The 25,140-nt window shown below is 35.3% G+C and overlaps 1 protein-coding gene across 1 annotated transcript in view; it reads left to right on the forward strand.

Moving 5' to 3' along the window:
• LOC141536900 (protein pangolin, isoforms A/H/I/S) overlaps positions 1 to 25,140 on the forward strand; it is a 56,897-nt gene that overhangs the window by 10,045 nt on the left and 21,712 nt on the right. Inside the window, exon 3 of the mRNA XM_074257689.1 lies at positions 3,441 to 3,544. Coding sequence (XP_074113790.1) covers positions 3,441 to 3,544 — 104 coding nt within the window. The remainder of the gene's footprint in view (positions 1 to 3,440; positions 3,545 to 25,140) is intronic.

Below are 25,140 nucleotides of genomic sequence, written 5' to 3' on the forward strand. Positions count from 1 at the left end.
ATAAAGGTAAAGAATGAGATGGAGAATTGCATGGATAAAAAAGACCCCCCGTGTCGGGGCCCATGAGACCGGATACGAGTACGTATTTTCTATTGACACCGAGCGCAAAAACTCAAGGCAAAGGCTCCGGCCCATCTACGTGATCGTTTCTTTTTTCTATTACTTATAAACATATATATCTATGTATATATATATATATATATATATATATATATATATATATATATATATATATATATATATATATATATATATATATATATATATATATGTATGTGTTGTATACACTTTCAGGGTTAGGAATCTGTGCGGTCCTCTGCTCCCGCGGGGATACACTAATCCCTGACCTTTTTGCTTTTTTCATTTTCATCTTCATCTTCATCTGTATTCTCGAGGGAAAAACGGAAAAACTATGTAAAAACTACTGATTCATTCTCTCTTTCACTCTACCACTCATCTACTCAACACATTCGTTAACAGTTTTTTAGTTTCTTCTTTTTTTTTAACGACTACTTTTTCATCTTACACTGAGCACCAGTTTCGACAAATTGACCGTTCAAATGTTATTTCAAACATGTGTGTTATGTCAAATTAGTATAACGGATTTTATAAATTACTTTTTTTTTTCTTTTATTTCAACAGATTCACTTTTAGTAAACCATTAACAACCTGACTAATCGTCGACTATTAATAAATTTTTGTATTATGCGTAAATTGTTACAGTATAGGCAATAATTGGTTACAAAGTGAATAAAACGATCCGTAACATTAACAAGTACCACAATAACCGCTAGATAGCGAAAAATTTTCGTAGGGAAACCGCAAGCTAAATTGAATATAAATTTCAACTCAGTCAAATAAACAAACAAGGAACAGGAAAAAAAATAGAAAGAACATTAAATTTGAGAACCGCCGGGCGTTTTGTGATGTCGGCATGTCGGTAGGCCAGGTTATACAGTTGATGGACCAGAGCTAATCTAAAAATCGCCGGAACTTCACAATTATAGTAATTTACCAGCCGACAACAAGCTACACATAAGCCAGCCTCACGATCGTATTAACACACTTTTCACTTTTATAAACCTTTTTTTATTTTATGATAATATATTATTTATCCTATTGTATAATTTATCATTATCATTATCATTGTTAGTTTATTCAGTCACCCTAACCTCTTCTCTTCAGCCGGAATTGTCAAAAAGTTTTAAATTCTCACATCAGCATATAATTAAACAATAAAGAAAGATAAATATCGGTGACGGGTGAACTAGTTGACTTATTAACCCAACTTTAAATAGTAAACAAAGTTGAATATCTTAAGAGAGATCGAAAGTTTCAAACTTGTAGTTTGACAGACTTAGACTTGTGTTATATGTTTGTTGGACTACTAAGCGCTCCCAAAACGATAAGTATATGCATAGTATGCAGGAAAGGAGGGTAAGGAGGTGTTGCGGTGCAAGGGTGTAAGATGTACGATGGATATAATACTCCCATACAAATATATAAATATATATTGGTAATAAACTCGGAGATTGTAAGGCGTGTGGCGCACATGTGCGTTGAGATAACCGCGCGAGCGTCGTTCAGATGCGCGCGCTTCTATTTCTTTCTTGTCATGTGTTGTATGTATATTTCTTCTGATACATGTGTACGTAAGTTTGTATTTCACAGGCGCGCCGGCGTCGTCATCCATTTTGGCCAATAGGTATACGATAATATTGGAGATTATATTTTAATTTGGTCTTTATGTATTTATATATTATACGACGTTCAATCATACTATTTATAAATTACAATATAAATTTTTTAATTATTCTTTTTGAGAACTTGGATCTTTATTAGCCTAGGCTTCTTTTTATTAAGATTTAATTATATATTTACTCCCCTTTAATCGTTTTTGTTACATAAATTGCAGCTCCATGTGCCACTAAACGTTTTACGAGTCTATTATAGAGTTAATGTCGATGAAATTTTTATCTATAAGCTAGTTAAAGCATTGGTTTACAGCTCAAAAAATTTTTAATCCTAATCTTGTTCAAGTTTATTTGTCTTTTGATTGATTGTATGGTAATACTGTCGATATTGTAAGTGTCGAATGTAAAAATACAAATTTTTCGTTTGATTTGAGTCGTAGATGTATCATGTAATATCACGTTAGAGAAAAAGAGACAGAAATAACTTCTCGTAGCTCTTAACAAGGAGAGAAAAATATTGTCTGAATTATTCAATCTAACTTCAAATAACGTTTCGTCAGAATAACAATTCAGTTATCTAACTTAGAGATTCATTTATTTTATTTGAACATACAACGAATAGCTTTCGTAAACATACACAGTTTTTTTTTTTACAGACAACTGTTTTGTCAATATGAAGATCCGTAAAGCTAAATTAGCTATACGATGGATCGTTATCAGTTTAAAGTTCGTGAATTTAGCACAATTCTGCCTCTTAAAAAGATTTTTTTTTTTCTAAGGTTACTATTACGTTAATTCAGGGTTGCAAATTGATAAATTAAAAAATTTTATCTTTTTTGTGTAGAATCAAATTAATAATTACAATTATCATTTGAATTATCCATCAATAAAATTAAAAATTTAATTGTCCATTAATAATTAATTCATTGATTAATTATTAATTCCTCTAAAAAGAAATAATTTAATTTTATTTATTTCTTCCTAGTAAACTTTTCTTCAGGTTTTTTTTTGTTGTTTGAATTTATACAAAAAATATACTAAATTACTTTGTTCAATACCAAGTTCTTTCGAAAATAAATATTCCTTGAAATTGAATTTTTAATACCTTGCAAATTTAATAAAAAAAATTATTACTTCTTTGTAAAATGCAAAAAATTGAATTATACACGGAAAAAAGTAAAATGTAATAAATAATAGTCAATTTATAGTAAGTAATGATCGACTGTTGAAAATTACTATTTCAACCAGTAAAATTGTGATTTTAATAATCATTATGTAATAATTATCATTTAAATGCTTCAATTTATTTTTAAATGGAAGAAAATATTATTTCAAACAGTAATATTCGCTATGTGAATGTCTGAAATGTTAAAGTATAATAATTAAAAATGTTGACTTTGATATTTATCATTTCGTACCTAAAAAATGATCGCATGATATGTAAAAAGTATAAAATACAGTTACTAAATTTCTAATACAAGGAACGTCAATATTTACAAAGTAAATAATTAATTTATTATATTTTCTATCAAATAAGTACTTTTTCCGCAAATCTGACTTGACACTTTGTTAATAATATTAATAATAATGATAAAAAAATTTATTGTGTTTGAATTACAAAAATATAAAATGTTTAATTAAATTTTAAGCGGCAATTCTACAACTGACAATATTATCTAAAGCGATTTTTTATCCAGCATTTATCCTAAATGATGATGAGTGAATAAAAATATAAAATCTTTTCAGGAAAAGTGGACCCGACGCCTCACACCTCATCGTTCAACATGGGTTATCTCGTGTCACCGTACCCCTACCCCAATGGAGCTGGTGGACCCATTCCCGTCTCAATGGTAAGTTATCATTATCAATAATTTACTTTATTTCGTAACTCAATACATATGAGTAGATAAATAAACAGTTTCCACGCGCTGAGAATTGATAAAAATTATATTATAAATAATAAAGTCAAAGATCATTTGGAACGTAAAAAGTAAACAAACAAAAAATTTGTTTACTGAACGCGACAGTGTTGATAGGGTCCCGTGAAGTGATGAAATCAAGAGGTCTCTTGCACTAGCACCGTGATCAATGAAATTTTCCGGTGGATTCGCGTGCCTGCGTTCCAATGAGTGCAATTGAGAGAGAGGGTGCGTGTGTTAGCTCGATGCAACGTGCGTACTCTATACTATCAACACATATTCTAGTATACTCATACACACACACACACACACACACACACACACACACCGCGAAAATTGATTCGCGTGTGCGCGCGCGAGGTGGTCACAGCGGCTTTCAAAAGGCGCTAATTTAACTGCGGTGAAGTATACATTGGGCTAAATACTCACTAAAATTCCCTCGATTTTAACGTTTAAGAGAGCATGATAATAATTAAACAAAGTAGTAATTTTCTGATACGCTCTGCTTTACCGATTACTCTTGGACAGATATAGAGAACCAGCCATGATAAGGAAAAAAGAATAAGAAAAAGTAACGTTGGTCACGATACCAAGTGCTTTTTTTAATCTATTCTCCATTCCATTTCTTATTCTCCGGCTCGGACTCAGCTTCAGCCTCGAATTTACCTACTCCATACTCCATACTACCCGAGGCACTCATCTTCTACCGTGTCATTATGTCGTTATTTCCGACAACGAGCGTGTCTCATCTAGAACCTACCTACGCTTCTATATTCCTTTCCATCGCCTCATTCTTTTTTTTACCCAGCAACATGTGTTGAGGTGTTTTGTATATACCAAAAATCATTTTTTATTATCCATATATCCTTCCCAATCCTTCCCTTAGCTTCTTTAATCTAAATTATTATTCCGTGTTTTTTTTTTTTATTCATTATCTTTATATACCCCTTTAGCATAATCATAATTGTGGTAAAGTAATTAACAAAAAATAGTCCCACGATTGGTAAATACCAGTGAAATCCAAAACCTCATTTAAAATCAGAAAAAAGTTTTTAACAAACACTGCCAACAAGGCGAGGTTTAATTCAAAACAATACAATAATGGGCACGGCCGAGGCTAGGTACGAAGGCAACATGCTCATGCTCGTAAGCCTATAGTACTAAGAATCTCCGATACTGGCGGTGGCGTGGCAAGCAGTCATGCTCTTATAATGGTACACGATGCCTCTTTGTCTTTTCCACGCATACATACCGGTATGTCCTTATATACTATGTACTAAGCAACTAAAAACGGAAGAGATGGCATTGTCCCCATTGTAAACCACTGTTCACGTCCCCACACATGAGGAGCTGGGGTCCAAGCTGTGCAATCTCTCGATCTAAGATGCCTTTCTCTCTCTTCCACACACATGAATTATATCCATACTCTACGCTTGTATGAATAATAAAGTAAAAAATCCTCCTCATATGTAATTTAATGTGGATTCCGTTGGGTATTTCCTCACTGAAATACCGCTAATTGTTCGCCAATGACCAGATATTTTATTTAATCGCGTGGGAGAGTCTGTCAGCAGTGTTTCAAGGCCTCCAGAAACGAAACGATCAAACTCAACACCCACGTAGGTCGTTAACACGTCAGATTTCTAGTTTACCCACCAACTAAAGACTGAAACCCATACAATAAACATAGTTATTATTTTTATTGTACGTGTTTTTAGTGGCCACGTAACGCCTTAGGAATTCGTCTTTTGAGAAAGCAAACCACTAGATTTTCCGGTTGTACCGTCCGTGTCTTCATAAATTTGCTAATGGCCACCTAAGATGTGGATGATATCGTATAATCTTGAGCCAAGCTGAGTATTGTTGTGGATATTATTTATGTTTGTTGTATCGAAGTACGTAAACAAGGATGAGGATTATAAGAGCAGCCGATCTAAGTAGCCGACAGCCGTCTACGGTTGTCATGATCCACGTTTTTATTAGCTGGGCAAGTTGTACCTTTGGAATCTCGCGAGAGCCTGCAACCCGTCTCATTACTTCGATGTACTGGCTGTATATGTGTACAATACAAGGCAAGGGCACGTACGCAGGAGAACAGGAGAAGATATGCGAAGAAAAGAAGAGAAGAGGAAAGACTAAAGACGTATCTTAAGTGATAGCTGTGAATCGTTAATAGTGAGCTGCACTGTTAAACTGGTCTGACAATTTCACGCTTACGGGTCCATCTTTACTCAATCCAAGATTTAGTGTTTAATGTTTTATGTTGTCCCAAATTTTTGTATTTATTTATACTTGTTCTGACTCAAACACGGAAAATAATAGAAGTGTAGTTGTACAGTTGTAGTCCGGCAGGTAACACACATCAGGCAGTCTGATGAAAAGTTTCACCGGCAACACCCCCATTGAGTGTAAGTAATATAAGAACCTTCGTGGGATAAATGGGATAGAATAAATGTTTGAAACCCGTAATATTTTTAAGAATGCCCAGAACTAACTGAACAGCCTACAAACGTAGCTCATGAATAGACCGAAAGCAAAATAAAATTTCAAAAAGTTCTTAAAAAAAGTATAAGTATCCTTAGCCTAGAAACGAGTCTCAATCTTTTTTTTCCTTTTTTGTTGGCATCGTCTCGACGCATAACTCAACTTTTGAGTCGTTCTTATTCTCGTTAAAGTGTTCTCGGGGAATGTCGAGGGCGCAGTTTGAGATAATAATATGAAAGATTGGTCCACGCACCTTTTTACCTTAATTTTAAATGCCTCGTTTTATTTTTTAATGGCCATGTCCCATAACGTAATTGGAAGACATGATTGAAGAAAAATTGAGTTTAATGATGTACTAAAGTGACTGATATTAACAATATTTAAAAAAAAATTATCATGAATTGTCACAAGTTGATACAGGGAATATATTATTAAAAATAATTTCCGAGGTTCTCACTCGCAGATACGTCAAGAAATAATTTAAAAAATGTTGTTTAGATTTATTTACATATAATTTCGAAGGTGTCCATTTATGTGTAGCTTAACTGATCAAAATAGCCCAGGTATATAGCCCGGGTTGGGACGCTGTGGAAAATAATGGTACAAATAAAAAACCACAAAAACCTTTTTTATATCAGGCGTAGGTTAAAAATGATAATTTTAACACGAATGACACGAGAAATTTTAAAGCGTGGGAGTAAATTATCATTTTTAACAATTTAAATTTTAATGATAAATAAAATAAACCGACATTTATATTCTCACGTGTTGTACACCTGTACAATATAATAATTGTATTTGAAAGCGTATTCATCACTGGGCATTGAAATATTCTTAATTCATAGATCGCCCAAATCTTAATAAATGAAAAGAAACGGGCATGCTCACACTCACACATGTTCATCACACATGGATTTGATCTATATATACTTGGCGCAAGACACCAAACGCAAAAGACGTTTATTCTGAGTAAGTATCTGAATAAAGAGAAAATAAAAGGTTATTTGTTGGTTATTGAGCTTTATGGGAAGTATGGAGTTTAGTTTTGTTTGGACAAACGTAAACGAGGAATTGAGTTAATATCAACACATATGGGGAAGGAATGGGTGATTGTAGGCGATGAGAGGGGCGTGTCTTTACTCGTATCGTATCGGTGTAATAGCCGGTAAACGGTGCTATTATATATTATACATATATTACCTACATACATTTAAAGAGTACGGTGGCTAAAAATATGTGACGTCATTCTTTATAACTCTGACCACACCCGGGTAATAAAAAAATTAACGTGTATAAATTCATCAGATTCGTTTCACTAAAGGTGTTGTTATTATGTTCTTTTCATTTATTTACTGCCGATTTAACACACGCATTGTAAAAATTAGCGCTATAAAACATTTGTTTTTATACGACTCAAACAATCTTGTCTTGACTTTGCATTCGAATAAACTCCCGTTGGTCAGTAAACCAAACTTTACCTTTTTTAACCAGAGAAAAAATTTGGTGTAATGAAAAAGTGATTTTTAGAAACTTTAGAGGAAAATATGGTTTTTTTTTTTTTTTTTTTATTTCTGTGGTTATTGGAATTTATTGAGCCTCGGATTCGCACCGATAGATCTAGAATATATTTAGATATTTATTTAAAACCTTTAATTAGCTCAGCAAACTGATGACAAGATTACAAAAAAGCTGTCAAGCACGCGATGTTAAAAATTCAATTTCAGAAAACTCCAATCGGTAGATTTCAACGAAAGATCTTGAAATGGACATAAACTAAATCGGTAAATAAATATTTATGATGTGATATAATTTATTTAAACTTTTTTATTATTTAATTCCTGGCCTGGTCTCAAGTCCTTAGTCTTTAGTTCTAGTGATTTAATATAATCCTTGGCTGCGGTTTGTGACCGTTTACGGTTTTCCTGCTCCCGTGTTCACTCGGCTTGAGACGAACAGAACTAACCAAGATTTTCCTCGATCGATAAAGCTCCAGATCGATTTTATTCCACTCTCGCACCGGTTCTATCTTTTGCTGCTGGGTAATACAACATCTACCATACAGCATAAAGGATGCCTACTAATATTATACTCGTTACTCTTATTTTATTATTTTACTTTTTCGTATCGGGCGTTCCTTGCGAGCCGATATTCCTGGCGATGGAAATGAACAAGAATAAGTATATAACTATAGAACTTGAATAACATCAAGAGCAAAAGTAAAACTTTTCGTTTTACTAAGAGCAAGAAGAATAAAAGTCTAAATAAAAACACCAAGAATAAAAATTGACGTCCACATACACACGTTGCAGGCAGTAATTGAGCTCTTGGCGTATTCAATGGCGTCTTTTTCACCGCGTACGCAACTTTTAAAAGAAGAATAAAAAGAAGGAGAATAAGCCAAGACAGAGATAAAGAAAAAGAAGAAGCTGAGGGAGTCTGTCCATGACTACTAGTAACCAGAAGACGCCGCGGTGCGCGACACTACAACAAAGTCAATGACGAGTGACGACAATACTAGCTCAGTATACTTTCAAAGTTAATTAATAGAAGGGGCTCACTTGCCAATACTTATGAGTCCCCTTTTACAGGTATACCCTACTGACAAAGGATTCAACATAAAGGGTTGCGTGGGACACGCAAATCATTCCCAAATGTCGGTTTAATTTTATTCAAAATTTATTAATGCAAGTGCCCTAAATGTCGATTAATTGTAAAACACGCCGGTTTTACTTCTGTCGTTACGTTACTTTTAACTCCTTTGCAATAACTCTCTTCATTACGTATTCATCAAAAGAAATCCATTTTATATTATTCAACAAAGGGTATAATTCTACGCTACCAATATTTATCGCTTCTATCAAAACCCGACAATGGAAACTTTGCATAACGGTTTTCTTTTTCGGACTCGTGGAACCAAGTTACAAGATTCACGAGGAACAAGCCAAAACTAAAGTTAACGACAAAGAAAAAAGGAATAAACGACTACCATCTGCGTGTATACATAAAAACAATGAAAATTCACCACCTGCCATTTTTTCTTTCTCTGTAATTACAACGAAATTATGTTTGCTACGTTAAAAACAGCCCATTACAAGTTACATGAAACTAGCTTTAAGATAAGTTATTTAAAAGCTGCTTACACTTTGCGCGAGCTGTTAAAACTTTGATAATTATGGTGCAGTTAATTACCCTATTAAGAGCAATAAGCTTCGTATTTTTTGTTAATTTATTGGTGGTTTTGGTGAAACTTATAGAAATTCTTGAAAGATTTTTAGTATTCATCGATAATTATGTTTTGGATCAAATCGACATCAGTCAATTATTCCGTCTAATAAACCAAAAGTATGCGTGAAAACCATGATTCGATTAACCGCTTTTGAGTGTTAAAGTACTGAAGATTCCCAAAAACGGTAAATAGATCTCCTCTATTTTAAAAGGTGAACTATCCGCGAATAGACACTGCCGTAATGAATGGGTAAAAATAAATAAACAAGGTTGTCATTGTTATAACCGTTGTAGAGAATCACTAGTATTTCTTGTTTAAAATCGCTGGTACAAACTGGTAGCTGTGGTGATAGAGCTAACAGAGTTAGAGGTAGATGCAGATGCAGAGGTAGAAGTGGAGGTCCAGCCAGTAGCCAGTAGTAGTGAAGGTATTACTATATCCATAGTTCGGACGAGATATAGAGTAAAATAGAGATACTGTTAGCTCTTTGTGGCATAGTCCGCGGTTCTCGCAACAGTTGCCTCTTTGATACGTTCCACGGACCAATGGGTTCGCGCTTCGTTTTTCACGTAACACCACCCTTGAATAATGCCTACCTACAATCGTGGCATCCTACTTGACTGCCGCTTACTACTCTCGTTTTCCTGTTGTATACATTATCTATTATGCCCTTCTACTTTGCTCTCTCTTTCTGTACTGTGCTGTACTGGTTCTGTGACCGCTAACACTGAGCTGCAACGTGGTAATTACTTTTTTTACCATGATATTTTTTCATCACTAAAGTGTTAATGTTATTACCAGTGGCCTTGACGTTCTTTGTTTAAGCCTTTTTATTTCTCCACCAGTAGATTCTCCGAATGTATACGCAATAAATGAGGATAACAATAGAAATACTAATGCTAATGATGAGGATCAGAATAATGATGATAAGGATAAGATAACTTTGAATCTGACTCTGACTCTGTCTTCAGATACATTAGACAACTTTAACAAAAATTGCTTACAAGCGATATTAATCCTCAGTAATTGTAAGCTCGTCTGCACTCGACTACCTCGAAAAACAGAGATCTTACTTAATAAGGATGATTTACACTGTTCACAGTACTGTGTGGGCATCAACAGTTAGTTAACGTATCTATATTGTTTATAACACCGGTAACTGTGATTTAATTACTATTATTATCATACATAACTAATGCTTCTGTGATTATTCAAGTCAGCGTAAATACCACATAGCTTTATTTTCTCAAAGCCAATACTTAATCCAATTAAGTATTTCAAACCCATCTCTAATACCTATTGAATTCAAAGATTCGTTCAAAATAGAAGACAAAAAGATCCCGATACAATGTCTAAAGTTTAGACATCATAACCACACTCTTTTAACCAAACACTAAAGATTTATTTTACTTAAAAACCCGCAGCGAATAATATCTCTTTGTAGATTTTTTTTTCTACTCATTAATTTTGTCATCGATTTACGATAACTCGATCTAGGTGACAAAGAATTTTGTCTGATTGCATGACTCAGTTCTCTGGAATTGAGGTTTTTTTATCATCATACTAACAGATTCAGAAGCTGATGCTGATTTTTATTCTGATGAGAACATTTCGTTTTAGGTTCAGGCTTTGATTTAATCACACATCGTATATAATGAGAATTTTTATCCAGAATCGCACTTATTTCCGACCAATAGTTCCCCATGGATGAGATATAAATATGTGTTTTCTAAATGACATGGGAAGAGAATTCAGGTCTTGGATCTTCTGAAGCCACCGAAGCAACATCAATTAGTAAAACGCACGTGTGCCTGTTACTATTCAGATTATTAAAATGAAATAAAAAAAAAAGTGTTAAGTAAATGAATCTCGTTTATTTATATTCGTCTACCAATATAGCTATATACAATGCATAGGCGCTAAATATACATAGCTAATCGACATACGAATGTATAAAATATAATATAATGTGTGGATATGTGATGTTGTCGATAAAATAACTACTCAATTAGTTTGCGTGACGCTATCATTTAGTGTGATGTGACCGCCAATGAGGATAGTTTGTAAGATCCGCAAGTCTGCGTCCTATCTCCTATCTCTTGAGTCCTCAGCCACAGTTAAACCTCTCTTGAGAGGAGAGTTTAGCTCTGTTGTTGATTCTCTCATTCGTATGGTGTAGTGTGGTATGCCATGGATAGAAATCGTTTCGTTTGGTTCTGTATTATATAGTAGATCGTGGATCGTGGACCGTGGATGATCGTGGGGCGCTTATAGTACGGCGGTGTTGCCATGCCTCGCGCACGCACCAAATATTTGACGCTAACCATCGGTGAAACACGCTTGTTCCCTTCGGTTTACTAGCCAGCTCGAAAACATCGGCGCTCCTTGTTATTTGCATGTCCCTATAACACATACTCCAACACACACTCCACACACTCAGAGTTTATGCCTCGTAACGTACTATTTTCAATTTAACTACCTTTTTCTTTTTTTTTCTTTTTCTAACCATTCATTTAAACTCTCCTCGCAAATTTAACTATTTTTTTTTTCAATTCTCAAAAGTTTTTTCAACTAAATTCTAGTACTATTTTTTTAAATATTTGTCTAGAAAAAAAAATTTTTTAAAAAGTGTTGGCGTGTGTGTATGTGTGCTTAAACTTTATTTGACCTGAAAGAAGGCTTTGTTTTCTTTATTGAAAAATGAGGTAAATGCTTATGCGATATCTCTTCTTAAGAAGGTTCGTGACGAGAATAATTTGAAAACAACAAACGCAAAATTATGAAAACCCTGGTGGTGTATTATAGTAGTCGATTTACGAGCTATGGTTGCTCGAATACGCCGGATGCGCTGATGATTCGTTACGCCTTGCTTTAGCTCGAGTCTTAACTTTACTCTCAACTTCTCCCAGCTCCAGCTACGGCATAAGCAGTGTAAGTGTTGTTATAGCTTAGTCTTATTCTCGATGGTCTTGTACTGGGTTGCCTGTAAGAGAGCTAACATCATAACAGCACAACGCTAAGAGGGAGAAAAGATGTAAGAAGGTCGTAATTTTCGCATTCTCTTTTTCAACTTGAGGCCTCGTCGTTCATCGGATATATAAGCTTGCTAAAATAGCTCGAGGCATCATCGCCCAGTAGAATTCAAAACATACAACTCTGCCATCCACTTTTACTCTTTTATTTTTCGAATTGGCTAGTTTATTTTAAAACCTTACCCTCCTGCCAATCTCTATCTGATTTATCTAAGATTGTTAGAAACCTGTCATGTTTCTATTACTTATGAAATATGCACTAGTTAATTACACAATTATACTCCGACAAGAGCTATTTACAACCGATAGAAATGTTCTCAAGTCGTTACAAATGAGACACACCACAAAAAGCCAACTTTTAGATTGTCCACTTGACGTCGATCGACCAGCTCTCGGAAGTAATGTACTCAGTATCTGCCTTACATTACACATGTAATGTCGGGATACACGTGTGTGTTCTCATTGTCAATGCTCACGCGAAGGAGATTTGTCTGCGTGGAGACTTAACGCCGGAAAAAGAGCATTCATATGACGAAGAGCATTCAATGGTGTATGTATGAACCAGCACTGCACACATGGTTAGAAATAGTATGGTATTAGTGTGAATATATGAAGATACAGAACCTGAAGCGAAGGGGAATAACAAGAGGGACGATGGATAGTATCCAACAGGGCGAGAGTGTCGCGCATTTAGATAATGCGTACGCTCTCTTCGCACTCAACTCGTCCGTCGCTCAGCCGTAAAAGCCTGAGGCAACAACGACGAGCGTCCTTTTATCCTCTTGTACTAACTTTGGTAGCCGTACACAATCCCAGTGCACTCTCATGTCTGTACCTCTCTAGTGTATATATATATATATATATATATATATATATATATATATATATATATATATATATATATATATATATATATATATATATATATATATTGTATATGTATCACTATAACGTCTGGTTATTGCGACAAGACAGTCGAGAAAATGTCGTGTGAAGTCTTTCCCATTAACGCTGTGTAATTGCGCAAAAATATGTGAAATAATGCATACACCCAAAGTTTACCAGATGCTTCTTTCTTACAACTATTACACTCTTTATGCTCATATACCCATTGCAATCAGACATTACTTTGCTTTATTGCGTACAACAGATCCATCTTAAACTATTACTTACTCTTATGTATCATCCACGCCGTTTAATTGTGTCATTATAATCATTTCTGTTCGCTGAGATGAGATGAGATGAGATGAGATGGATAAAGTGCTTATGCCGTCTCGCTTTAATCTGTATTTCAATGGTATAATGATTTTTTGGGTGAGTGAAAAAAATCAGGTCTTTTGACTATGACGGTGACTTTGGGAACTAATGATGATGACGACGACGGTGACGATGACGATGACAGTGATGAGGGGTTGGGTGGGAAAATTGATTAGAAAGTCGAATTTGAATGGTTTATTATATGGTAATAGTGAATTTGATGATACACATTATCAGAGGGATGATGTCAGCAGGCACATGCGTTGAATTTGAAAGTAAAGGTTTGTTTATGTGTACGCTGAGTCTGTATATAGATAATATATGTTATTCGTTTATGGTGAAAGCGGTTGGCAATTATTCTTCCTTGAAATCCTGAGGGAGAGAGAGAGGAAAGGTATCAACCGATTTCTCATTTGCATGAAAAAGAGTCTGTTCCGAGGCCAGGTATTGCTATTTGCTGGCCGGTTTTAAATATTTTAGAGCCATCAGTCTGAAGAGGAAGTAGAAAAGATGAAAAAAAAAAAAAAAAAAAAAAAAACAGTAAGGTGATCGATAAAACGGGCAAAAAAAAATATATATATATATGCTTTATTTTAAGAGTTTTGAACATTGTGTTGAAACAAAGATGTTTGGTGCTTGACTTTTGAGATTGATAAATTGAAGAATTTTTTGAGGCAACTGGGACTGTCAAAGAAAAGAACCAAAATGGAAAAGGGACCAGGATCGGGGTAGATGGGCTAAAGTCTGAGTGGTTTGATGATAAATGATTTTACGAGTTTGAAATATCTTTCGGAAGGGGATTGGGAGACAACTAAACAACTCATCGGATATGCTTTCACGTAATTGCATTTGGCTCGCCCCGCCTCACCCGATGCTAATATCTAGGGCTCGGTTAGCTCACACCTAGCGAAAATTGCAGTAGACAATACAATTCGATTGTTCTCTATTTAAGACTTCTAGAGACCCCGACCTCATTGTATTCCGTATAATCCTAAATTATTAATTATACAATTGCTATAATAAGTACAGGGAAAAAAGAATAAAAAGAGAATAAAATAAATAAAATGAAACGGCTCGATTCATGATCAGCTTGATTGCTTCAGGCAGTAAAAAACCAATGAAATAAAATATGTCATCAATTATCTGAGATGACAACCCTGCTTCTTATTTATAAATATTATCTTCACCAAAAAACAATCATTCACCTAAGCAATTTTACTAAAATGTTTACGTTCAACATAAAAAATAAAACGAACCCAAGTACTAAATTGAGCCGAAAAAAAAAAAAAAATAAATAAAATGATATGAGATTGTATAGTATTAATTCATCATATCCGGTATATTACGTAACAAGACCGAATAAACGAGTCTGAATCGGTGAAGAAGGAGAAGTGGAAGGGAGCTTGATAGAAAGGGAGGAGGCACATCAGCATCAGGAAAAATGAGTTTGGACATGTCGGAGGTGTCTCGTTTCCATGTACGAGTCGAAACGAGGCTCAGAGAGCTGAACACTATCATTTGGCGAATAACCAGAGCCTTGCACAGCCACGGCTGGTGTTAGTGTTGTGGAGGAAAGAAGATGAAGAAGGGTCCCGTTAGCTTAGGGTCAAAACTCCTCTTTCTCCATCCTTGTTTTAAGCTTCACCTGATGGATCCGGCGGTCACCCCCGCGACCCAGTCCCTTCTTGGTGAAGACTCGTCTCACCCTTCCTCACCTCTACCACCGTTTCTCATCTTGTTCAGGACGAAGGCCGAGTAGGCTCCTTCTTCCCAGAGTCGGGTACAGGTATAATGTATAATATAACCCATGCCAGGGAAGGGAAGCAGGCACCTTGGTCCACGGTCTCAACTTCTTATTCTCTTCTCTCTTGTTGTTTTACTTTTTTGTTCCTTCTATCATTTTTTACTTTTACCTCCTTTTTCTTTCATCCTTATTCTTTTTCTTTATAAGAGAACGAAGAGAGGTTATTTATTGCAGGTTTGGCGTTTTTATTGGATTTACACAACTTAAATACCCGCGTGAGACGTTGCCTACTAGCATCAACATAAATATTGTATTTTCAGAAACGAAAAATCGAGTGAGAATGGGTATGTATTGGAAATAAATAACACCACACTACTCGTTTATATCTACAAATACATCCTGCGTATAGAGTGTCTTTTCGATTAACGCTAAGCGTGGATGAGATACGATGAGCACCGCTGTATCAAATTTCCGAGCCTGACTTGTGGTCAGCGTTGTAAAATACCCGTACAGTCATCGCCCCCCTTCCCACACACACACACACATGACCAAATGTACAGATAAATAAATAAATAAATAAATAAATAAATAAAATAACCATCGGATTATAATTCTCTCAAAGTTCTCTCCCTTAATCAAATTTATTTTCTTGTTTGCGCCACGCGTTACCGGCCTCTTAACCCGCAACGGATCGTTGTACTCTCCTTTCCTTCACAGAGTGTAGGCCGATAAATAATAACGATAAAGTGAGAGAAATAATAAAAATGCATCGTATCGCTGGCATATATCCCCCATCATGTACACTATACACCGTACACTACACACACGAGTTCATTGAAATCTCAAGACACTTGAGAATGCGTCTGAATTATTTTTTGCTTCACTCTGGTAGACGTACGTTATATTCGTAACCACGATAATCGCCTTCTTATCTACCGGGTAACAACGTGTAGGCATTCATCCGTCATCCAGTAGCTCTTTCGCTCCCACTTAAAACAAGTTCTTGGGTTGACTAGAGCTAGTAGATGATGTGGGAGGTCCGACCCTTAAACTCCCGGTTCCTACTTGTCAATTCAGCTGTCCTTCGCACATTGTCCGCCATTGCTTCTATGCTACTAGGCATATACAATATATACATCACATAGACGAGCATCTCTCTACTTGGGCATTGAGCGAAAAGTCGAGCCCTCGACCCCTAGAGAGTGAGATGGATAGGGAATAAGAGAACATTCTCTGACTACGTTTCTGAGCTTCTCTCACTTTACTTGTAGGACCAGGGTCGTGGAATGCTATGAAAATCGATTGGCGAATTACAATTTCGCCGCCTACTTTACCCTTTAGTAGTTCCCCAATCGACTGGTGGCTGGTGAGCTTCAACCTCAACCTTTATATCTATATCTTTATCCATATCTACATTATGAGCATCAGCACCGGCATAAGCCTAAGGAGGTTACTTGTAATGATAATACGCCTTAGCGTGGGAAGAGTAACTCTTTGATTCACTCGAACCAATTCTCTCGACCTTGCTCTCAATTACGCCAGAAAGTCTTCATGCTCAGTGTTAAAAGTCACGCGATCAAAATGAAACCCATTTCAACAAGTGTTGATTTGATTAATAAAATTCTAACTTATCATCATCATCATTATCATTATTATTATTGCTCACAGTGCGACGATAGTCTTTTTTCGATTGTATCGTAATTTTGAAAATAGAAAATAAAGTGAAGGTTTATCGGTGACATACAATATATACAATAAATAGATAACGATACCAGAGTCCAAATAAACCTTGGATTTATTTATCGAACCAGCGGACATCGGTGTCTTGATAAAGAAGACCGTTTACCAGAAAGAAAGACCGAGACGCCTACGCTGGCGACTTGTCTGCATCGATACATAGCTTACATTATTACGATAACAATTATACCCCGTAAGACGTGTCGAGAGAATGCTTAATAAAAAAAGAAACAAAAATAGAATGTAAAAGAGAAAGAGAGCTGGAATGCGCCCGGAAGTTCCGCTGATTCGATTATCATATCAACTTATCGTGTCGGCACTCTTGTTTGTCCGGTCACGTAACCTCAAACATCCATACATAATATTAGTAATATAGAACAATAAAGTATGCTATGATTATGAATTGATACATTTAATTATGATCAAGCCTGATAGTTGATAGATACTATCTCGGTAATAAATATTGCGTGCTACTGTCTACGTCCCTGATATTCATGTACAGTATCGAGGCGTTAAATTTTACCAGTAGAGAGCCGAATAAATTTTAAAGACTAAAGACAATAGCATAAAGAATAAGGGGATCCTTGTTACCGACTCAGTCTAATTTCTATGCAAATCACTGAAAACGAAGGACTAAAATATGTCAAGCCAGTAGATATAAAGAGAGTGATTGATGACGTAAATAACGAATGATAAAAGGAGGAGGGTTCGCAAAAAAGGCAACTACAGCCCTGCGACATCTTGTCCTTCTGTCTCTCACTTGTACTTGGTTGGACACATACACTTATACTTGGATATATTAGAGTTAGCTTCAGTGTAGAGTATATCACAGTGTAGTGTGGCGGAGAACCTCTAGATAATGGCAATAAGGACCCTGGTCTCTCTCAACTCAGAGACCGGACGTGATTTAAGGGGTTCTCAACCAGTCTGGTGTTTTGTATACAAATACAACGCTGAGAAGAGAATTAAAACCGGCGGGAGCCGATGATGAGCTCATGCACTATGTGAGGGACGTGAAGCGGTGCATTGTCACGTGCCACCGACTCGTTAACTGCCCTAACGACTAACGACCAGACCAGAGATTCGCGCGTCGTGGTTTAATCGATAATTGGACAATGGAAATTCAGTCTTGACAGCAATTATCATAAGGATAAAGCAACATACTACGTATTACATACATTATACCTCACCTCCTTACCACATATGTACTTAGTACCGTCGACATGTTTAAGTTATATTTATGTAGAGTACTAAAAGCCTTTTTTAATCCGTGCCGTCGTAGACGGTAGTGTACCAATGGGTATACTGCACATCTTGCAGACGCGATGAATAACAAATCGACTCGCCCAAAGACTCCTCAACCGATTCTCCGGTCACGTCGATCCGATTCTCGACTAAGAGACGAGAAAATAAGACTTGGGTTGCCTTATAACTTACATACACATAGCATATATGTTTGCAACGGTCTTTAGAGCACACTAGTAATTCTAATTCTCAAACACAAGTATTCAAGTTCTTGGAAATTTAACGTGACTGCCATGCTGAATGAATTCTTGAAACTTTTACAAAACTATCGCTCAGAGATAAACATATAAACTTATCAACAATTACAAGATTATGTCAATATGATTTTTATTTTTCAATCATCATCCAAAGTAAGAGTGTCCTGCATAGATACAAAGTGATCGATTATCTCGAGATCAAAGCAACCACTAGCTCCGTAACTCTCTTACGTGGTTAATTTATTAACAATAAGTATATTATAGCCTCAGTGGTGCCTGATTTCACCTACTTAGATTCAGACACTTGTCTTGTCAAACATAGGCACTTATGCAGAAACTCCATCCCATTATAACAGTCTCATTATCTCAGTAGTAAATTATATTAAAAATTATCTTCTCCATACATTTAAGCTTTGAGTTTAATCTTAATTGCCGCTATTAATTAATGTAAATGTTTTGCTACGTAATTTAATGTAAACTACCGGTTGATGTGTCCCATAAAAATTAACTTCTGTTTTTTTTTTTTTTTTTTTTTTTTTTCTTACAGTTGTATAAGAACTCATTATTTTGATTTCTACGCCACTGAGTATCAGAAGGGCTCATTATCCTTATTGAAAACCGGCTTTTTTCGTAAATTTTATTATATCGGGTAATGGGTCTGCTCCTCTTCATCACGTTATACGCTTGCATCACTAAAAAGACTGGATACTTTGGTTTTAGCAACGAAATGGGCCTCGTATAACCGTGATAAAATATGACAGCCAACCTTCTTCTTATTTTCTTCTTCTTCTTTTATAGACATATTGTATATATCTCGGGTCTGGTCTTTTTCTTTACCTCATTTACTTGATCAGAATTCACCGTGAAAAAGAATAACGTGCCATGATTCTCAAGTACCCTATTATAATTTATAAATATACTAAATTTACTCTCCAATTGAATGTATTATACACACATAATATAATATACGATTTTATTATTTTTGTTTCAGGTGAGTGCTTATCAGTTTATCTAAATTATCGTTTGTAAACCAGATTACATTCTACCACACGAGTAAGTTTTACACTCTTTGATTAATCTCTTGAGCATATACAACATTCAAAAGCATTCAATTCACAAATACCCAAACATAAATATGTATATCATTAATATTTGACAGACAGTTAAAGTTAGTAGTTGCCCTACAAGTGTAGTATATATCCACAAGTAAGTATCCAAATAGAACACTTGCCAGATACAATAGACTGGTGTGATATAATAGATGTAGTGGGCTCAGCGGGGTGGGCCACTAAAGCCATAAGCAGAAATAATAACGTGTATAATACTCTCAGTGGCTTGCTCTGTATATTATATTAAATAAATATGACACGCGTGTAATACGACTGTTAGAAGAGGCGCGGTCGACCCCATTTGCACCCCATCAATCGCATGCGGTTGTCTATCCCCCTCGGCAGTAAGCCCCCTGCCATCCCCCCTTACCCTTACTCTTCTTCCCCCGAACAGCCGCAACATGACCACTATCCATTCATGTTAATGCTGGGAACCGGTACATATTACTCAGAGGCTTGAATTTTCACATCTACGATGATATTCAAAATACAACACATTGCTTATCATCGTCATTATCCTCATTGTCATCCTATCTCTTTGTTCTCCTAACTATTATGCAGCAATGCGATTGTAGGATCAATATCATATAACCCAATATCGAATTACTCAAGGTAAATATTGTTAAACATATTGTTCGGTTTAATCAAACATCGTCGCTCTTCATTTGTAGGATGTCGGACAGCACATTATACATATTGTGTACCGGAATGGGTTGAATGAAAATCTGTTTCCTGACAGTCCTGGATTAAGGTGTTTACTTTCAGGAGTAATTATGATTGATGAATAGATAGGACTGTCGCATTCCCTCATTCCCATGATAGCCGTAGTCCGGAAGTCGCTGGTGCGGGTATGGGTGCGGGTTCCGCCGATACTATTTACTATTATATTCTCCAGCAGCCAATCATCAAAATTCATCTTTCCCCTTTACTTTATTATCCCCCGTTCTTAAATATTAGAAGGTTATGATATAGAGGTATTATGGTATTAGGACCGGGTCCCCACTTAGCAAATGATTTATCAATTGAGCTCAACAATCCCTAGCCAAGTTGGTATAGTGTTGAAATATTATAACATCATCATATTTCCCCGTATGGTACACCCTAATATTATCCCTCTTGTGCCTTGTACCCTCTTAAAACTCAAATACCATGGATTAACATAACAATGCGTGGCTAATTGCGGCCTAATCGTTGCTCGGGGCTTTTTAATATATATTTTTTCTGCAATATCTTTTTGGTAGTAATGGTAATGATAATCATTAGATTATACTTTTATACATAAACAGTATAAGATCATCAGAATTGATAAGACCCGGATGATCAAATTTTTGAATGACTTAATTCAATAAGTTGAAATAAGAAGTATTAGTTGATTCAGGATTAAAGAAGGAGGGAATAAATATATTTTTGTTAAGTTTTGTCAGATCAATGCAGAATATTTCAAGAACAGTGTGTAGAAATTTCAAGTTAATCTGTAAAAAAACTCTCGCAAATGGAACATTTTTAGTCTTAGTTTTCTCCACACAGCTTTCAGCGCATGCGCGGCAAGAATTCGGTGGCCAAAATTTTTTTTGTAATTTTAAGTAATTTTCATGATAGCTGAACTGTTAATTTTTAAGTCAAAAATAAGTTTCTTGTCTTCTAATTGCAAGTAAAAATCCAAACAATTAAAAATTGAACTCTCCGAGATTTTTGCAAAACAGGGTAAAACCAATAACTTCCCGATTTTCTTAGCCGGAAGCTAAAAATTCATAAGAATATGTTTTTTTTTTTTTTTACCGAATCAACTACTCTTCCTCTTCTGTCTGTTATAATATTTAGTCAAAAGCTAGACCCACAAGTTTATCAAACAAACCATTGAGTTAATAATTACCAACGAAAAAGAACTGTTTGTACTTCTCACGTAATTAGTAGACTGTTTATTATGAATCGTAAAGTTAACATTTAACTTATAACTACCAGTTATAATTATTTAATAAATCAAAAAGCGATCAGCCTACAACAATTAAGTCCAAAAAATGTACATCGCTAATTATAGTGTCAAATACAAAAAATAGTTAGGAGTTTGACAGTTTACAGTAAAAAATAAATTTTAATTTACCCAAATCAAAAGTTACACTAAATTTACAAGTATACGATAGCCCTATATGCTCGTATAGTTGACTGCTGCAATGACGTGCTAATTATATGATTTCACATAACGAAATACGGGTCAAGTCCTCATTCGCAACAGCAGAGGAAGGGGTTGAGATGATAAACTGCATTCGCAGAAAAATCTTTTTTTTATATTACATGTCTTATTTTATGTTTGTGGGTTTTATATTTTATGCTGTTAGCAACTGAGGCCTAAGTCTCATTTCGCCATACCAGAAATCACCGGCCACGGCAAACTTTTCAGCGGTCACCGCTCCATTCTTTTACTCTTTCTTTTTTTTCATTCTCAAAGGGTTATAAATTATAGCGAAAGCCATAGAATGAGAATATACAATCCACAATTCAGAATCGGTCCACCCGAAAGTCTTTTACGACTGTGGTAGACCGTATTCAAACATCTTTTTGCAAAATAATTTGAACCTTTAAGATTAAGAAGAACTAACAAACGTTTCAATAAGAATCACGAATACATAACAGTACATTGCTACTGAACCCCTTTTTAATATTAAACCGATCAGTGGCTCAATAATACTTGACCACTATGTTGACTCAACTGATCGCACCCGCATTAGTCTATTAATATCATAATATAAACATAACCGGCAGGTTCGCGGGCATTCAGGCGTCCCATCATGCGTATACTATAATATGCGTGAGCTAAATATGTATAATACAAGTGAAGGTTAGGATAAATGAAAGCGTAGGGTTCGGCGATCGGCTGAAAGGGGGCTCGATCCGAGTATAATCGTGGGGAGCAAGTGGCGCGTGATGAGCGGGGTGTGTTACATCCATATTACCGATACAAGGGATCCCTGCTATCCAGTTCTTTTAATTCTCCGATCCCCTATTTTCCTTTTTTATATTTTATAAAAAATAAAAAGAAAGAACTACATTTTCTAGTTTCAGTTTAGTGTCTTCGGTTATCAATTACTTGGCTAAAAATAATAAGGAACTCTTTGTTAAATAATAATAATAATAATAATAATAATAATAATAATAATAATAATAATAATAAAAATTTGTAGTCACATCATATGTGTTGGTATATATGCTAAGAACCGCGTCGGCAATTTAACACGTGCGTGATCGTGATATCATGTATGTAGTGTACACATGATATGTTATGGATATGAAAAACGAATGTGTATTCTCGACTCACCAATGGGATTAGAGTTATGTATAAGACAAGCTATAAGCTATATTTATACTTATGTATGTATGACGTTACAGGTTATACTGAATGCGTATCTTTTATCTTTAATTATTTCATGCACAATAAAGTTATAAATTATTAAGGAATCTCACTACTTACTGTTGAGTGAAGAAGTATTTTACCTTGAAAAAGTCAATGATCGGCTCTTGGATTTTGCAAATATCAAATATATGTTCCTGCTCATTATAATAACTAAAAAAAAAAAAAAAAAAAAAAATAGAGGACGTGATGGCAAACTAGTGCACCCTTATTAAGATTCCATCCGTGGAATTCTACCTGCCCGAAGTTGTCCGCTACTAGTCTTAAGTAAATAAAGCGGAAGACAACACTTAACTTTTCTACTTGCCTTTGAATTTTATTGTTGTTTTTTTGTTTCATTATTTTTCAACGGATAGTGGCAATGAGTCCTCAAACTGTGACATTAAAGTTTGAATTTTGTTGGGTAAACTACAAACTACAAACATACATGTCGTCATACTAATTAATTACATAAGTATGGCAAACAGTGAGTGAAAGTGAGTTATGGATAATCGAACGAAAAGTGATCAGATCAGATAAGAGGTATAAATAAAATATAGTAATTTGTCCGGTTAGAGTATGACAGTGACATATGTTTGTCTTGTTAACTGGAAACAGTTTTTACTTACTCTTGACGTCTCCAATGTGTCTGACACATAACCGCGAGGCGTACTATCACCACGTCTAGATATGACTCGCTTACTACTTCAGCAACCAGAAACCACTATTAAACTTTTGATTTTTTGAGTTATTTTGTATGCCGTCGCGATAATCCTCAATGAAACTTTTTAATATTTCTCCGAGGTGTATTTGTAAGGCTGTCACTCTAAAGAATATTTTCCTGTCTCCTGACTACCGCGATTTTTCCAAGTCTTTAGGTGCCGCAACACAATACGACGCCTATGGCAGGACGATAGTCGAGGAATTTGTCCGATTGTCTTTTCCAAGAGTAATATCACCAGTATTTTATATTTTATCCAGTATTTCTACTCTTTTTACACTTGTAACACCGACTGAAATAGAAGAGAAGAGAAAAGATAGAAAAGTGAACAGTAACTAGAATAGAGAAAAGAAATAAAGACACTGACGAACGGCGTGAAAAAATAGGGAGAGATAAAAAGAAAATACTTCCGGGCATAATCCGTAAGCGCCAGAACAAATCAAGCTTACACCATCCCGATTCATTGTTCCATGCCCAGAAGGTATTCGTGTCGCGAGTCGCGATTGCCGAGCGAAGATGATGCTCATACCTCCAAGGCTTCTACATTCAATCCCATGTACCTTACACCTAACACCGCAATCTACCTAAAAACTAAAATAACATCTCCTCAAAACTCTTCTTATTGTGCAATATATTATTTCATTCCATGTCTAGTTACCACAAAACCTTGGACCGTTACTTATCAGTCATCATGATCAATGATCAGTGATCAGTAATTATCATGAATAAAATGTAGCTTAGATTAAACTTGACCAAAATACTTGTAGAATTGAACATGAATACATTTGCTACAAGTTAGCTTTGATCAATCAGCGTGAATTATTTGAATTCCTGAAGTAATCGTATTATGTCTCTTCGGAATTCTCACGGAATCCACTCCTTCCATCTTTCACTGCTCACTTCTCACAATGTCTACTGGTTTTAACCCCTATGCGCATGAACATAAATTTATATTTATAGACACAAAATGTATGTAAGTATACTTAGCGTTATATATTAGTATCCAAGAAAAATATCGACAGATTGTGTACACATCGTGTAATATTTACTGCTGAATGAACATCAAGTGATTAGTAACTTGATTGAGATTAATGGAGACAACTCATTGATTTTGCCTTTTATAGATACAAATACTCAACTATTTTCCTTTTACTTTGTATTATTGTCCTTCTAGTTGTTGGTTTTATTGAATTTAGTATGGCCCAGAGCTTAAATTTTTCTAGTGACCAGTAATTCAGCGAATTGGTGATGTTTGTTGTAAAAACTTTGGTATAAAAACGTAATAAATGTAGAAAGTGATGGAAGTTAAAAAAATATACGACAGTTGGAT

This window comes from Cotesia typhae, unplaced genomic scaffold (assembly GCF_013202065.1).
Source record: "Cotesia typhae breed Kobodo isofemale line unplaced genomic scaffold, CoteBio_Ctyphae scaffold_45, whole genome shotgun sequence".
Taxonomy (NCBI): domain Eukaryota; kingdom Metazoa; phylum Arthropoda; class Insecta; order Hymenoptera; family Braconidae; genus Cotesia; species Cotesia typhae.